General features: G+C 45.7%; 1 protein-coding gene across 4 annotated transcripts in view; it reads left to right on the top strand.

Moving 5' to 3' along the window:
• GRIA3 (glutamate ionotropic receptor AMPA type subunit 3) overlaps positions 1-16942 on the top strand; it is a 154445-nt gene extending 137503 nt beyond the window's left edge. For 2 of the 4 annotated variants that reach the window (XM_032996077.2, XM_042807052.1), the window contains 2 exons: positions 15788-16035; positions 16659-16942. In XM_032996077.2, coding sequence (XP_032851968.2) covers positions 15788-16033 — 246 coding nt within the window. In that variant the 3' untranslated portion in view covers positions 16034-16035; positions 16659-16942. Of the gene's footprint in view, positions 1-13351; positions 13467-15787; positions 16036-16658 lie in introns of those variants that run through there. The other 2 variants (XM_032996078.2, XR_006166917.1) reach the window with 2 other exon arrangements.
• Positions 16943-17213: the final 271 nt, after the last annotated feature.

Raw genomic sequence — 17213 nt, 5'->3', positions numbered from 1 at the left:
GCCAGTCTGCCCTGCAGTATCTTGGCTGGTGGTACTGCCCTGGCGAAGGGAGTTATCCCATTTTGGTAGTGGTCCTTATTTAAGCAGTCTGAAGGAGAGCGTGCTCCATCCATACGTAATTTGTCTGTGATGCATGTCAATACGTGTGGGTTGACTTGGCTGGTGCAGACATTCTGGTACGTGCATCAAAATTTGTTCACTTAGCTCTCCTAAATGAGCATGAATTTAGTTTCATCTGTTGGATTCATGGCAAAATTATACCGTCTTCAAATTCTCTTATACATGTGAGCTGAGTTCTCAATCAAGAGAATGCAAAATAGCAGTTATAAAAAACCCATATTCCAGGAAATATGTTACAGTGTATTACGAGTTTAGAAACTAATTATTTTGTTTATTATACAGTCCTATCATCTCAGAGCTGAGTGATGGCTGAATAGGAATTTAACAAGAAGTAGACAAAAGGGGATGCAGACGGCAGGAGCAGGCTGAGTGACTTAAGTGCAACTAATTATTCAGTTGCATAGGAACAATTTTCTGCTAAGATAAATTTCCCTAGTTCTGCTGTTGATACATTTCTTGTATTCTTATACCTTCATGGTAACATTTAAGGACAACCAACACAGAAGGAGAATGTTTGAATGCAACATCTCGCCAACTTTACATGCCAAGATTCCTTGCTAATTATTTGACTTGATTTATTTAATATATTCTTTTTTAGGCTGATATCTCTTTTGGAGTACATCTGTGAAATGACATGCAATGTAATACTACCTCATTTTTCAGTTGTTTCTTTTTAATTGTAGGATTACTTTTCCAGCATGCTAGTTGAGTTCTGCCCTCAGAGCCATGCTCCATAAAGCATCACATTCCCAAGCCCTTCTGAGCTGTGAGCGTGGCCATTAGCAGATGGGATTTGTTCCCCCATTTCTCTGTGCTATTTTGCTTTGATACATTTTCAGCACAGACGTTAGCATTTGCAGTATAATTTTTTTAAGTGGCATATTTTTAGAAGAAATCTGTTATGCATTATTTTAGATGATACCTGACATCTAGAGAGCACCATTGCCAAACATGTTGTGCTTTAAAGAGAATATTTGGGGAAATGGCTATCTTAAAAAGAAGCAGCACAATTTATTTGAGCAATTTGTTTGAAATTATGTTCATCATCATGAATTTACTTGCCACCCATTCTATAGGCCTGGGTTATGAGCTGGAAAAAGATAAAATGGCTGGTCAGAGCCAGTGATAGTAGCACAGAGCTATTTCATGCTCAGAGCTAGGAAGGTAATATGAAATTATTGTATTTTGCAAATTAGTGACAAAGCAAAATAATACTTTAAAAGGAAGACATCAGAATATTTATTTAATTGACAGCTATTGCTTTATAGCATATTAGGAAATAATACTGTGTATGTTTTGTGCCAATAATGAAGTCTTAATGCTCTAGGAGTACATCAGAGCATCTCGCTTAGAGCATTGCCAAGAAGGGCAGGGAACCTGCTCGGGTTTGCAGAAATGTCTGTGCTCTTTTGCAGATTGTTTGAGGGTATTTTCCTGGGGATGTAACTAGGAGATGCGGAACGAGAATACGGGATGAGCAGGTTGCCCAGGCTGAGAAGGAGCTGGTGGAGTCAGGGCTGACATCGAAGAAATGGGAACTATTTTGTTTTGCCTGTATAACCTTTAACATTGTGGGGACTGGCTTTGCTGCCTTGATGAAGCTGGACCTGAGTGTGCAAGGAAACGTCCTTGTGCAGTGTTAATGCAGCAGAACCCGGCCTCATGCGGTGACAGCCCATCCTGCCTTTATGGCCGCAAGAAGTCTTAAAGACTTGTGACTCATGCACTCATTCTGATAATACCTGTGGTGCTTAACAGCTAATTTCCATAAATTGCTTGCATGAGTCATTTATCCTGCATTGTAAGCATCAGTATGGGAAAAGCTGAGGCAGAGCTCCTTGGGACTGAAAGAGGAAAAAGGAAAACCAGCAGCTGGAAGTGGAGCTCCCAGCAGCAGGAGCAGGGCCCTTCCATTGAACATCTCCCTGGGGGTCTGGGCTTGGCTGTTTCCTCTTTAATGGTAACTGCTGTCACTTAACATACAAAGGGAAAAGTAAATGCCTTTCTTCTTCTTCTTCAAAGTCATTCTAATGTTTCAGCATTGAGCTCATGTGGACACAGGCACTTGTGCTGCTCTGGTGGATTTCTCTGTGCTCGCCGGCACTGTAATCATGGGTCGGACACCTCTAGCGTTATACAAGCGACGTAGCTGTTCTTTGAATGTCTTGTGTAGCCTTTGGACTAAGCAGCACCTACCTGCAGCCTGCTGAGGAGCCCGAGAGCAGGAGTCACAGAAGAAGCCATCCCAAGAGGAAAATAAATCATAGAAGACGGGGGGAAAAATGGATGTGTCTAGAGACAAGAGAAAGAGAAGGTGAGGGGATAGCCCGCACACAAGGTAAGTTGAGTCTCTTGCTCATATCCATCCAGGTTAGAAAGGACCCAGGCAGTGACAGGAAAGATCCATGTTGTAGGTTTGAGCGTGACGTTAAGCATCTGTCCTCTCTATTTCTGCCTTCCTGTTCGGGTAGCTCTTCTTCCCACCCCCTTGCCACATCTGCACCTCAAGTCTCGGGCACCACTGTGAATGAACTACAGTGATTTGTTATGGCTTGCATTTCCTAATCCAATAGGCATGTATTATTGCATTAGCACTTGGCACTTCTATTAAATTATGATCCTGTTAGTACAGAGTTTAATTTGTTTGAGCTACATTTATGGAACATGCAAATACACTTTCCTAGAGCCAGTTGCTGCTGCCAAACACAGGCTGCAAACTCTCTGCAAAGAGTGGAGGAACTTGCAGTCTCGGCTGGTAACACATCTGGCTCCACGCAAGTATACTCAAAGTGTAGGTGTTACAGTGACATTGCGCATCTGTGTATGTCTTATACATTGCAGCAAATACAGCATCAGTTAAAGCACCTGAATTTAAAATGCATACTTAGTAACTGCAAGGAAAACCCCCACAGATTCCACAAGGATACAGTGGCTGCTCCAACCTTGCTCTAAAAATAAAAAAGCAAGAAACCTTGAACTGACCAAAAGAACGCTCTTTATGGAGAAATACAGTAATGAAGACTCTCTGTTATGGAGAACTATTGCAGCTACTCAGTACTCAGCAGTGACTAAAAAACGCATCCCCTGATTGAACATTTGCATAGAGTTGAAATGGCCATTGCAAAACCTGTGCTCAGTACCCTTTGCAGAGCCACCTGTGTAGAGGCATTTCCCGTCAGAGCAGACCTGACAGGCGGTGTGTGGGTGCCGGGGTCACTAATGCCCCCCGAGCAGAAGCAGCCCCGGCAGGCTGACGCACCCTGTCAGTACGGCGGGAGAAGCCAGAGCCCGTCTCCACCGCCCACAGCTGCTGGCTCTGCTGGTGGCAACGGCACAGCAAAAACACATTTTTAAAACTCCTTTGTCTGCTATTTCACAGATAAGATTTTTGTCATCCCGGGACACCGTGCAGTACTGAAAGGCGCAAAAGAGTCAAAATGAGCAGTGACCTCCTGAAGGAGGGTCCCAGCCTAGCCGTTGGTGATGGCCACGGATGAGCCCAGGGCCAGAGCTGGCACCCAGGGAGCTGCAGTCACTGGCACCCGCGGCCTTGGCACCTTCAGCAATGGGAACTTTTTCTGGCTCTGCTCTTGGGGAAAATCAGTGTCCTGCTGCTGCGGGATTTATCGCTGTGCCCAATGGCTCCAAACACTATCCCAGCCGTCAGCATGCAGTGTATTTCTTAGGTGGCTGGGGGTATATGGGGCTCGAGGCACCAACTTTTAATCTAATTTTGAAAGCTCTTTGTCTTTTCAAACTAGATGGCTTCTGCTTTTATCCCACACTCTGCCCACCCATAAAGCATTTCAATCTCGCAAATATTAAATCTTGTAGACGTGCAACTGCTGGTAACCCAGGGCAGGGTAAAACTGGTGCAGGTGTGAAATGATAGCAAAGAGCAACCAAGTGTTCATTTCTTAAAGAAGAAATGCCTGGTGCTTTCTCCATGAATATTGAATGTTCAGTGTGAAATACAGAAGATCGCTTTTTGAGACAAAAGGTAACAAATAGGAACAGTGAGTGATCATATATTCTGTTCACTCCTGCTTGAAGTACCAGGTAATTGTCGTCTTTAAACAAACACAGTGGGTTTTAATAATGAGCCCATAGCCATCTGAAACCTTCCCCATCCCTCACACGTGGATGTGTAGCAAAACATGAAGTTGTGGCATGGAGATACTGCTAAAATGCTAAATTATGACAGGCAGATACATCTGATCTCAGAAGGAGCAGAGCACTTGAACAATGCATTCACCTGCAGGTTTTGTATCTGCTCAGAAGTTATTTCAGTAACAAGATCTGACAAAAAGTCCATTCAGTAGTTACAGATCAGGCTGGGATTTATAGAGCTTGGGGGAATAAAGTGCCTTATTTGATTTAGATGGGTCTTTAACCTCAAGCGATGCCCTCTAGAGAATAATGCTGGATTTGGTATCTCTTCCTGGATTGTTTCTATCTTTACATTTTAATGATACCAAGATGGTTGTTAGTGAGATTTTTATGGTATCCTGTCAAATTAAGGAGAGTGCCCAGGCTTGATTTCTGCATTTATCAGTGCCCGGTGCTGCTGTGCGCCCGCACGGGCCGGCTCGGGGGTGTGTGGCTTTGAGGGGTTTCTCTGCAGTGCTGGACGCGTGGGGCTGAAATCGTGGTGTGAAGCAATGGTGCAGTCATTTGAGGTCATTCTGCCTGTCCCCTTCAGATATTTACCTCTTAGAGCATGGTAAAGGTGACACTTCCCACATGTCCTCAACAAGCTTCCCACTCTGCTTCCTCTGAAGTTAGTGGAGATTTGCCAGTGATACCAAAAGCAACAATTAATTCAGTGCTTTCAGTAATTTTACCCTGAAGGGTTTTAGGAAGCATTTTGAATTAAGAAAATGCTCGTTTGTTTGCATCTTAGTCCACTTGCCTTTCCTCTGACATTATGAAGGGGATTTTAGAAACCTAAGCACTTAATGTCTAAACTCTTTGATGTTACAACGCTGTTGGTTGGGTTGTGTTGACGTCAGCAATCCCGGGGATGCTCCAGCCAGCAAGGACAGCTTTGGTCATAAGAAACAAGAGAAAAACAATTCCTGCTGCAGAGGTGAGAGTGCTCTAAATATGTCAGATTCCTAAATTAAAGGGATTAGGTAAAAATAACAGGGATTCAAAATAAAACAAGTCAAAACCCACTTTGTAACATACTAAGCAAGACCTGGTACCACCATGGACTTTCTCCTTCACGTCACTGGGATTTGGATGGGAGGGCGAAGAGCCCTTTGCAGGGGCTGCAGCTCTTGGCCTGACTGCACAGCTCAGCAAGGGCCACACGCCGACTCGGAGGGAAGACATCACGCTTCATTAATCTTGCAGTCTTCAGAGGGTCGGATTTGCCAGAAACCTCCTGTGGCTTTTTGTTCCTCTGATCCCACAAATCAGCAATAAACTTGGCCTAGCCAGATATTAGACCAGATTTACAGCTGTTCTGCACCCGTGCGGTGTGGCACAGCCGGAGCCCAGGGGTGCCTTTGGCGCTGTGATTTTGCCTCCCTGGATGTACCCAAATGGCCAGTGCCAGGGTACATTAAAACACAAACAGCTTTGCTGTAAATACCACATCCCTAGTGATGTGCGTCTGCATTTCCACAGCGCTTCTCCAAACAGTTATTTGGCATCTGATGTTGTGCTGCTGGGAAATAATGAAAAAGGGCACGTTAGTGACCACGCAGGGGTTTGTGTTGTGGCAGATGCAATATTAAGTCCATAGGGAAGTCATGTCTCTGGCCTTCCAGCCAGACCTGTTAGTAATGGACAAGGCTCCTGTTGGCCATGTTTACCATACATTCGGAGCCAGCATCTCTCTGCCTTGTAAGAAGGATCTCCATTGCCACTGGCCTTGAATTTCTTCGCTTCATCACTGAGTGAACTCTCTGTCTCTGGGTGAGATGGCACACATCACCTCCCCCCCCCCCCACCCCCCAGTGCCACTGGGGACGCAGACGTCCTGCTGGTGTAGCACTGCAGAAGCCACCAAGCCCTCCTGCGTGGGGACCACTCATCAGAGCAGTGGAGCTGTGGTGGTTGGAGCTCTTGCCCAGCAGTTGGCATCCTCCTGAGCTGGCCGGGCAGCTGGACATCCCTCCCTGGGCTGGGATGCCAGTCAGCTCTTCTGCAGCTTGTTCTCTGCTATCCTGAGCCTCAGCCCTTGGCACGAGTGGAGAAAGAACATTTTCAAGACCAGAGAGGAGATCTCACTGCTAATGTTATTCTGGTATTCCTTCAAGCTCATGGGTGATTTCTTCACCCTCTACCACCCCAAAAAGCTACATTTGGACTCTCAAGATGCTGCAAGCAATAATGCTGAGAAAATGCCGCACTGTACCTTGTAGACCAAATATTCCATGGAACATCAGAAACTGACTGATGATGGGTGGAGGAACACCTGCAGTTTGTAAAACCTAGGTGGTTAAAGGTGACAGGGCAGCTCTCGGGCAGTTCAGCTGCCTGGGAGATTCAGTGCTACCCATGTACGGCCCACCTTGTCCTGCACTACTCCGAGGAAGCTCTTTGAGAGTGCTTCAAAGAGCCTTTACTTGTTACACCTTTTCTTTGCAGCTCCCTTTTCTGAAAGATTGAGTCTAGAAATTCTAAATTCATTCTGAGTGATGGTTTGTCTGGTTTGAGGGAACGGTGTGCTGTCTGCCATGTTCATTTGCTCTCCTTGGCAATGATCATTTTTGGATATAACATTTCTATTACATCATTAGAGCATAGAATCTGATGTGAATTATCCAAAGCTGTTCCAATCACCACTTAAATCTTTATTGATTGCAAGTAATAAACATAACTACGGTGTTGCTGAGACTTTATGCCACTCAAACACCGGTTACATGCAGCTGACAAAAGTCTACAGATTATTGGGTAAGATTTTTGAGTCCTGAATTGACTTTTGCTCCTAAATCTCACCTGTAGTGGTCACCAGCTCTTTCTCTGTATCACCTGCTGCGACCTGTGAGGACTAACCCAAACACTGGCTATAAAGCTGCTAGCAGCCGTACATCGCATTGCTTGTTCCTGGAAAATGGCCCTTTCCTAGCAAGATTGGGATGTTCTTTGCCTAAATTAACAGCACTTTCCCAAGAAGCTGTTCAGACCTTAGCAGTCCAAGTTTGTTCAGGGAAGGGTCCTGTTTGCAGCACTGGCACATAAACATGATGGCCAGTGACTGGAATCAGATTGCCAAAAGAGCAACCTGGCCAGCTTTTGCCATTGTGTGTGGGACTTCAGCCTGCCGGGTCTCTTTCTTAACCTGGTAGAAGCTCGAGTGATGGCACTAAGTAAAATACCTGGTTTGGGGCTACCTGCTTTGTATAGTTGCAAGTGAAATCATGGAAATGAACCCAAACGGTCGTTAATCAAATTAAAAACCTGTTATGATTTATAATTTGAGAGGGGCAGAAGTCATGCTCTCTCACATTTGGGACTGATAAAGAACTATTTATTTGATGATTAATTTGCTTTTCTTCTACTTCAAACTTGTTCTGGCCAGAAAGAAATATTATAATGCCACCAGTTTTATCAGTGGAGATAAAAATTACTGCAACAAATCTGAAACTGGTGCTGTGGCAAGAGGAGACAGGGCAAGAAATCCCTCAGGGTGAGGGTGTCTCGAAGTAAGAAGAGAGAGCAGATGGCCTTTGCATCATTGTGTTCCCTCTTTTCCATATTAACGGCATGGATGGATAATAAGTAATAAGGAAATAGAAACATAATCGATGCTCTACAAAGAGTATATATCATCTTTCTTCTGAGGGATGATCTCATGTGTCAGCATGGTGAACATACTCAGCCTGGAAGTGATACTGTATTTTATGCAAGATCAACCTTCATGACAAAGAAGTGCTGTAGCGATTCCTGAATTTGGAGGAAGAGACGGCCAGGATTTTTAAACTGAATCCGAAGATTTGGGGATCTAGTTCAGCAGTGGCATTTTAATGAGTGAATGCACATTGGTTTTCAAAAATCAGTTCACTCCGTCAGCATCATTTTGTCACCTGGGGCCACCAGCAACAAGGGGCGCAGTAGGACTTTTGGGGCTTGTGTCCTGAGCCAAGAGGGGCTGAAATGCAGCAGGGAGGAGGCCCCAGGGCCACGCAGCAAAGGGAAGAGGAGGTTCCCTTTCAGATGGTGTCATGTTGCGTTTGGAAGAAGCTAGGCACAGCTTGTTTTCTAGCAGTAACTGATGGCTGAGGAGAGGAAGGTAATGCTGCCATCACCCAACAGGGTCTCCTAACATGGGAGCAGAGAAACAAAACTGCTGAAAGACCAATCAAACCTACCTCTGTCCTGGGTGTAAAATTATGTTTGCAGCAGACTGATAAAGTGAAGCCTGTGAGAATAGATGGGCACCAATCTTCTTAAAGTCGTGCATCTCTTAAATGAATTAACCATAGCAAATGGCTTAATTTGCCATTGGGGGTAATACTATTCAGTATGAGGCTCCTGGTACCGTTTCTCTACATTCAAGTCTTCTCATCATTTGTAGATGTCAGCAAAAAAACTTAGCCAGGTATGATAAAGCTGCCCAGCAGATCCAGCCTCACATGGTTAAGCCTGGATCAGCCAAACCTACTACATCTGGATAAAAAGAACAAGAAAGCAAAAAAAAAAAATCCTTCCATTGTGGTGAGGAAGAAAAACACTACAAGTTTCTGCCCAGGAATACCATCTTACAACATCTGAAACAGTGACATCCCAAACCTAATTGCCTCAGCTTATTTTCTTGGGCATGCAGGGCGCAACAAGAGAGCACAAGCTCTCAAACCTCTGAACATTTCACTTTGATAAAAGCAACCAAAGTACTAGAGAGCTGGGCTGGAAACCACACAGAGGGAGATGAAAAAGAATCTAGTCATAAATTAAAGACAGAGGAAAAACAACTGAAGCCACCTGGGAAAGGGCCGAGGACCTCATAGGATATCCTGTACAGCCCAACAACAGCAACCTAATTAAAAAAGCAGCTGGAAAGCACAAAATTATCCCAGGAAAAAGATGAGGAAATGGAAGTCTTTTGAGAGAGAGACCCAGAAAGTGAGCAAATGATTCTCTGAGCCATTTTTGGGGTGGCGCAGCTGGCCGGGGAGGCAGGCGGGTGGCTGGGACATAGCCTTCCTGTGGGAGCCGGGCAAATCATTTAGTCTCTCTGTTCCTCTGTCTCTAAGGCAATTTTTAAAAATCCCCCTTCAAACAAACAGTGCCAGGGCAAGCTATGAAAAATCCTCTTCCTACAGCCACCAGCCCTGACTCCCAGAAGACCCCTACGCTTCCCTCTGTAATGGCAAACCAAACACTTTCTAAGTTGGTAGCCTTCAACCTGTCAGTGTGAACAGGTGCTGACTGGGGGCCTTTTTGGGGATGGGCTGAGTTGCAAGTCAAAGCACAGTATGGAGGATTCGCATTCCATGTGCTCTGCTGAAAAAAAATACAATGATACAGACATGCCCTTCTGCACCTCCATCAGGATTTCGGCCAAAGCCATGCATGACTGACTATTAATTTGAACAAGGCTAGACAGATACTCAGAGATGAGAAATTGGAAAATGTACCAGCAGCCAGGCTCGCTTTTCAATATATTTACTTAACTCAGGAGTTTGGGAGCTGAGGAGTCCATCCTGCACCTTCTCACATTGCATCCCGGTGGGGGAAGTGCTGGACTGGGGGCTTCAGAGGCATCACGCCTTCTCCCACCATCAGGTTGCTCAACTCCTGCTGCACAGGGGAGCAGCTCATGCATTAAGAGTTCTCAGTATTAATTTCCTGGAAGCAGACAAAATTGTTCCTTAGAATTTTGATCAAACAAGCTGCATTTTGTGCTCCACAAATTAGTGCCTCCTCTAGCACACTGAGAGGGCTGCTTCGCTCAGGTACGTGCTGTTCATCCCAGTGCCCCGACCAGCAAGAATAGCAGAGCCAAGGGGGGCCGGGAGCTCGCTCAGGCAAACCTCCAGGTTGTCCGCATGCTGGGGGGAACGGGGCAGGCTAAGACCTGTGAGGACAAGCACCAGCTACTGCTTCGTGGCAGACTTTCCTTCCCCAGTCCCTCCTTACATGACCTGCCCATCTCATACCAGCCGCCTGCAGCTGGCCCCAGGCCAGGCGGGATGGCATACAGCCCCCCAGCACCCGAGCACCCCGGCGTGGAGGCTGCTCCGCCAGCAAAGGGTCAGTGGCCGGAGGCATGGAGTGGCTGCTCGGTGCTTGTCCACCTGTCCCGCCCTGCTCCTCGTATCGGGACAGATGGATGGAGCAAATCACTGTTTTCCTACCCAGGCTGAGGTATTGCAGTAGCTCACCTGACAAATAGGGCCATGACAAACTATGGTGAAAACCCCAGTTTAGGCAAATTCCCATCTGTTTAGTTAAGATAATTTTAGTTTACTACTATTACTTTTTTTTTTCTTTTTGGTAGTTGCATGTGCACAATTAACTGCAATCTTGGCTTTGAAAAAAAATAAAGCACCCTAATTAGCATGTTAAGCCTCCTCATTTCCCAATACTGTATAATGTTGTGAAAGCTAATCTATAATGTATTGGATGTTATGCAAATTCTCTGTACTCCATATGGGGTTTATAAAGGCATGCAAATTAAAAATAGTGTTTGGAATAGGACTGGGGGGAGGGGAAAATTTGCACAATAAAATATGCAGATAGGAGGAAAGGTGTTTATAACCTTCTTCCTATTGTTCGTGTATTCTCAGCTGCACAATGCTTTTCAAAGCGTAGAGATGTATTGCATAAAATCTCTCCAGATTGGATAGTTTTTAAATTAAATTTAAAATGAGAGCACTGTTCTCTAAGCAATAATCCACACCACTCTTTCTTCTGGGGCTTGTAATGGGTAGGTAAAGGAACTCAGCTTTCACTGACTTGCGTTGCAATCATTCACAGCTTCTTGTAGCGTATTTGCCTGGTTGTCACCAGGGCCCCTGTCACAGCACAGCTGCCCAGGAAGGTCCGTGGGGCTGCCTTGGCCAGGACCTGGCTGGTCCCCATCAGCATAAACCAACGGGGCAGGTGCATAACCCGCAGCACCCAGGGCGTTTGCAGTGTCTGTGGAGCGTGCTTTGATCCTGTTGATATTTTACAGCCTTACCTATAGGTGGATGCAAACGTAGCTGCAATACAGCTGGCTTTTTATGCCGCCGCCGGCTCCTGTCGGAGGGGATCCGTGCCTGCTGCCAGAGCCGAGCCGGCAAACACGTTCTGTCTCCTGCGGCTTGTCACCGCCGCCCGTCGGCTGTGTCCGGCTGAGTGCATACAGCCTTCCCTGATTGATACTTAATTAGATTACAGCTGCTGCTTAAAAATAGCCATTTTACAAAAATAAAATCTTGGCTGGTGTCAAACCAGAAGACCAAGGAGGAGTGGTGCTGCCTCTGCCTGGCCAGCCGAGAAGCTCTGCTGGTGCAGGCAGTGCCGGCATCGCTGCTGCTGGGACCAGGCACCGGCGGTTCTCCCCACCTCGATGGCTTTTCCCTGCTTTTGCCCTCCACGCTGGCCTCGCTAACGCCATGCTGGGTCACGCTGGTGCAGCCCGCGGGGCATTCAGCACAGGAGTTCTTGAACATTCCCCTTTTTACAGATGGTAGCCCATGACCTGCCTGGGCTCAGCTGAGCGCAGCCTGTCCTACCCCCTCCATGGCTGCTGCCCCCCAGGGTGGCACCTTGGGCCCACTCTCCTCCCAAAGCTCATGGAGCACCTCCGAGGGCAGCACTTTTCAACACTGGTCACCAACAGGTCTCGCAGATGTCTCGGCAGATGAGGGAACGGGGCTTTTCTTCACCAGCTGCTTCTTCCAGTAGCCGCCTGCCCCAGGCACGGCCGGGCTCAGCCACTCGAGGGCTGTGAGCCCTCCCAGCCCGTGGACATTTGCCTAAATGCCACCATGTAATTAAGCTTGTAATTAAGGTAGTTTTGTATAGGTTGTGCTGCTCTTTCTCCTGAGTCTCTTCAGCTCTGCAGAGAGTCATGAACTTTGGGCAGGGCTGGGAGAGAAGGAGCAGCAAAAGCAAGAAGTGAGGCTGGCGCTGGGGCAGACGTGGGCTGAGCTCCTGCATCTCTTCCACTGATGGCAGGCAGGGGTGGACCGACAGCAGGGCATGCTGCAGGGCAGCCGTGCCCGCCTCTGCCTGGTGTTATCCCATGCAAAGTGGCACAGCATCTCTGAAAATAAGGATCCATCCCTTTCCTCCCCACCGCCCGCCCTGCACAGCCATGGAGCAGGCATCAAAATTGTTCAAGTACAGGAACTGAAGATGTTGCTAACTCAGGGAGCCTATCTCATGGAAATGGGCAGGAAAAACCCCAACACATCACGCAAGGAGGAAATGGAAATGACAAAACACAACGGAGGGCTCCTCAGGCACCGCTTTCCCACAGGGAAGGGACAGGTGAGCTCAGGTCCCCCTGGGTTTGCGGGCTCGTAGCAGCAGCAGAGTCAGCACCTCCCTTCATCCTGACAACATTTCCCAGCCTGGGCACATTCAGCCAGTGTTTCCGTGTTTGTTAATTCTTTCATAAAGATCTGCACTTGCTTATTTTCTGCTGCAGTTCCTTGGACTGGTGTCCTTGGGGATGCAGCAGCTCCGGGGAGAGCAGCCGCCCGCGCGGTGCCTCCGAGCACGGCCCCTGCAGCGGCAACTGCGCCGTGGGGAAACAGCCGTGACGGCTGGCAAAATCTCCCTCCGTGACATCCACCCAGGGGGTTTTTTGCTTTTCAGATGTGCGCGCACACGCACCCACCCCCCCCAGCCTCGGGGCGCGGGGGGGCTGCCCAGGGGCCTGGAGCCCCAAGCGCTGTTTTACTGTAAGAAACCACAACTGCTCGTTTGTGGGGCTTGCTGTCTGTTAGTGCAAAAAGAGGGGTCCTGCTAGATCAAACCCACCGTAATCCGTAAAGCTACTGTGAACGCCTGTGATTGTACCAAACCGGGAAATTGGACTTGCTTTGTTTCTTCTACCTTCATTTAACAGTGAGTGCCGATTACTCAAAGCGATATGGGCAGGACCTGGTAATATAGCGTTGCTCTAGCGTTAACTTAAGGGGATGATCCAGTTGCCTGCAGTGTAAATACTTTGTGGCCAGGAACCCTGCTTTATCGCTTTGTATAGTTTTAAAGTAGTTTAAAGATTGAATAACATAAAATAACATAATATAATGTTATTTATGTTATTTCCCACGTGAAGAACTCCTGTAAACCTTGCAGTATTGAAACTCAGTGAACAAGGCATCTTAGACAAGCTGAAAAACAAATGGTGGTACGATAAGGGTGAATGTGGAGCCAAGGACTCCGGAAGTAAGGTCAGTCGCTGAAGGTCTTTTTGTACTGATTAGCAATCACATTTTGACCCACTGTCTGTTTATACCAAGAATGACTTTCAAAAGTTGATATTTACATTTTGAAGGTTGAAAGAAAAGAATAGAAAAAATAATTAAGTCTCTGAACGTGACAGCATTTTTCTTTTATGCAGTAACAGGCTGTAGTTGTAAGTATGTTTCACTATTTGAGTATTTTGCTAGAAAAACATGGAAAGAGAAGCCCCCAAAGCCTCCCAAGCTGGTATCTTCATTTAAATGTGCAAGTTTCAGCACAGTCAATGTGTATTATTCAGGCCAGCATCTTTTCTTATTTTTAGTTTTCTTGAAAAAACACATTTTTCTTTCAAAATTGTGACTTAGATTCTCTACATGTCAGTTTGGGAAACCATCACGTGCTTGCTAAGGGTGGACAATTTCAAGACAGACCCATGATAAGGGAAAATCACCCTTCCTGCCCTATTTCCTAGTTCAGTTTGAAATTGGTTTAATTAAAAAAAAAAAAAAAAAAAAAAAAAAAAAACCAACAAACAAATAACAAAAAAACAAAAACAAAACCACAAACAAAAAAACGAACCAACCAACCAAACAACAAAAACAACAAAAACATAAATACTATTGGTAACTCATTACATCGATATTGCATATTCTTTTTTTATTCTGCTTTGAACCATTTTGCTGCTGCACTGCCCTGTCCACGCCAGCCATGCTGCAGGGCCAGCCAGCCTCCAGCAGCTCCTTGTGCAGGACCACTAGACCCCAATGGAGATCCCACCCCTGAGGTGACAGGTCTATTGACCCCATAGCTGCCCACTTAAATTGCAGGAAATATTTATTTACACCATACAGTTAAAACATGGAAGATTTTCTTTTTTTTTTTTTTAATGCTTACAGAGCCACTGAGGAGAAAAACACTGTAGGAGTGCTGGGCTTGTTGGAGTAAAGGACATTTCAAAGTCACCAAGAGGAGCAGAAATCCAGCTCCAGCTGAAAGCAGTTGCAGTCAAGTGCCTAACTCCCCTGGTGCCTTTGGAAGTGCTCTCTATAATCATTGAAACAGAAAACTATAATTTAGAAGCGCCCTCTCAGTGTCGGAGGACAATTTCAAGTTCCATTGAAGCCAATAATAAAAATTCATTGATTTCAGCTGGACTGGAAGTTGCTTAGGGCACAACCCTGTAGCTGTTATGTGAGATAAATTTGGGACCATGGGACATTTGAATGCACAGCAGCTGCAGAAGGAAAATGTAATTGAAAAGAGGTATAAATGAGTAATATCTTCAGTTTAAATGGCAGGCTGTTTGCTAGAACTGCATCTATCCAAATGCCTGTGAAACGCACAGACACTTAAAAGGTACATCATACATTATTCTGACTATATGCAAGCTTTGCTGCCCCTGGAGATACTCACAAACCGAGCTCTGTCAGCGTCTTCCCCTGGCACAGCCCCTTGCTGCAGGCTGCTCTGGCATCTGCCCGTCCCGCTGGGCTGGCTAGTGTGGCCACCCAGCCAGGGGCCATGCCTGCCAGCGGCAAGTCCTGCACGCAGCCAGCCGGCCCACGCAGCAGCAAAAGGGTTGCAGCTCTGTCTAATCTGATTACAGAATCCTGTTTTTTAAAAATGCAAGCCTTCTCCCCGATCTGACATGTATTGAAGGAAGGCAAACCCTGGCCAGCATTTTTTGTGTTACAACGGCTGGTTTTATTCCGTATCTCTCCCTCCATCACCAAAGGTGCTAGTTTAGCCTAGGGCTCTGCTGCTTGACCTTAAAGTAACTGACCATCTTCCTAGGGTATCTTTTTTTTTTCCTAACTGTTGATAAAAAAGGTAGATAAGTTTAGCAGCATCTCAATAATTTTATCTACATTCACCAAAATCAAGTGTGCAGTGGTTTGGGTTTTTCTTTTTCTAGTTTTACAATGGCCTTCTGTAAAACCTGCTGTTTTACACAGCCACTGCTTTCCCCGTCAGAGCTTTCCCAAGGTGCCTTTGCCACCAGAGATGCTCGGCCGTAAACAGGTTTGCTTTGGGATGCCAAAGCCCCGGGGAAGTCAGTGGCCAAAAAAAATAATCTCGTTGCCTTGGAGTCAGCCAGGGTTTCACCTGCCAAAGGGTGGGAGACAGAGCAGCCACTGCTGCGCAGCCCCGGGCTGCCGGGGACGGGGGGAGAGCACTGAGTCATGAGTGGGACACTGAACGCCGTGAGCGTAGCTATTCCAGCTAGGATTAAGGACAAAATAGCCTGTTGTCTGTCTGTCTGTCCGCTCCTTGCAGCAAAACTAACAGCGTGGCTCGTTTCTCTTAGGACAAGACGAGCGCTCTGAGCCTGAGCAATGTTGCCGGGGTTTTCTACATCCTTGTCGGAGGCCTCGGGCTGGCCATGATGGTGGCGCTGATCGAGTTCTGCTACAAATCTCGGGCCGAGTCCAAGCGAATGAAACTCACCAAGAACACGCAGAATTTCAAACCTGCTCCCGCCACCAACACCCAGAATTACGCTACGTACAGAGAAGGCTACAACGTGTACGGCACAGAAAGTGTGAAAATCTAGGGGTACGGCTATGGGCCGGGAACTAAAACCCTCTGGGTTTTCTTTCTGTTTTTTTTTGTTTGTTTTGTTTTGTTTTTTTTTTTTTTTTTAAGCTGTGTATGATATTTTGCTGTGTGCATCAGCGGCCTGCTCCAAAAGGGCTTTTGAAGCATCACCTGGTGACAGTCTCAGAGTATAAGTGATTTAAATTTCTTCCCTGAACAGACGTAAGCTTGGTACTGTCTTGTATTACAGTGATAGCTGGCTTCATGCTGAAGTGAGTAATTCCTCTCTCCAGCATTGCGCTAGTCCAGTACACATAAACGTATTTTGTTCATTACTTTAAAAATTAGTGTAATGAGAATGCGCATCTCTCTTGATGGTGACCTTTTCTCCTTTCTTTTTTAAGCTATAATTAGGCCAGGTAAGTGCTTTTATGATGTCTCCAAAAAAATCTACAATAGGACAAAAAAGTCTACACTAGAAATCATGATTTCTAAAATGTGAAAAGCAGAGTTGAATTGCTGAAAAACAGCTCTGGAAAAGCCTGGTTAGCCCATCACCCACAGACTGTGCCTCTCCCCAGGCTGAGTTTCCCTGGCCCTTGCTGCTGGGCAGTGATGAAATCTTTCTGGTTTTATTATAGATCCTCACCCTGACAGCATGCAAGAGGAGAAGCAGCAGAGAATGTGGCTACTTCATGGATTCGGACCACCTGAGCCAGTCATACTCTCTCTGAGGTGTCAGGCATGACACGCATTGATGATGGTGCAATGTACTTTTAATAGGAAAAACTGATATTTTTTCCTTCAGTGCCTTATGGAAGACTGAGACTCACAACAATGCAAACCATCACTGAAATATTCTTGCTTTGCTTGAAAGAAGAAAAAAGAAAAAGAAAAAGAAAAAAGAAAAGAAAAGAAAAGAAAAGAAAAGAAAAGAAAAGAAAAGAAAAGAAAAGAAAAGAAAAGAAAAGAAAAGAAAAGAAAAGAAAAGAAAAGAAAAGAAAAGAAAAGAAAAGAAAAGGTAGAGAGAAAAGGAAAAAAGAAAAAAGAAAAAAGAAAAGAAGAAAAAAGAAAAAGAAAAGAAAATTTTAAAAAGTAAAGTATAATGAAAAGATAAAAGAAGAAAAAAGAAAAGAAAAAAAGAAAAGAAAAGAAAAAAAGAAAAGAAAAGAAAGAAAAGAAAAGAAAAGAAAAGA

Source organism: Tyto alba, unplaced genomic scaffold (assembly GCF_018691265.1).
Source record: "Tyto alba isolate M040663 unplaced genomic scaffold, T.alba_DEE_v4.0 Super-Scaffold_5, whole genome shotgun sequence".
NCBI lineage: Eukaryota > Metazoa > Chordata > Aves > Strigiformes > Tytonidae > Tyto > Tyto alba.
Note: the sequence above shows the minus strand (reverse complement) of the source record. Positions and strands in the feature narration are given on the sequence as shown.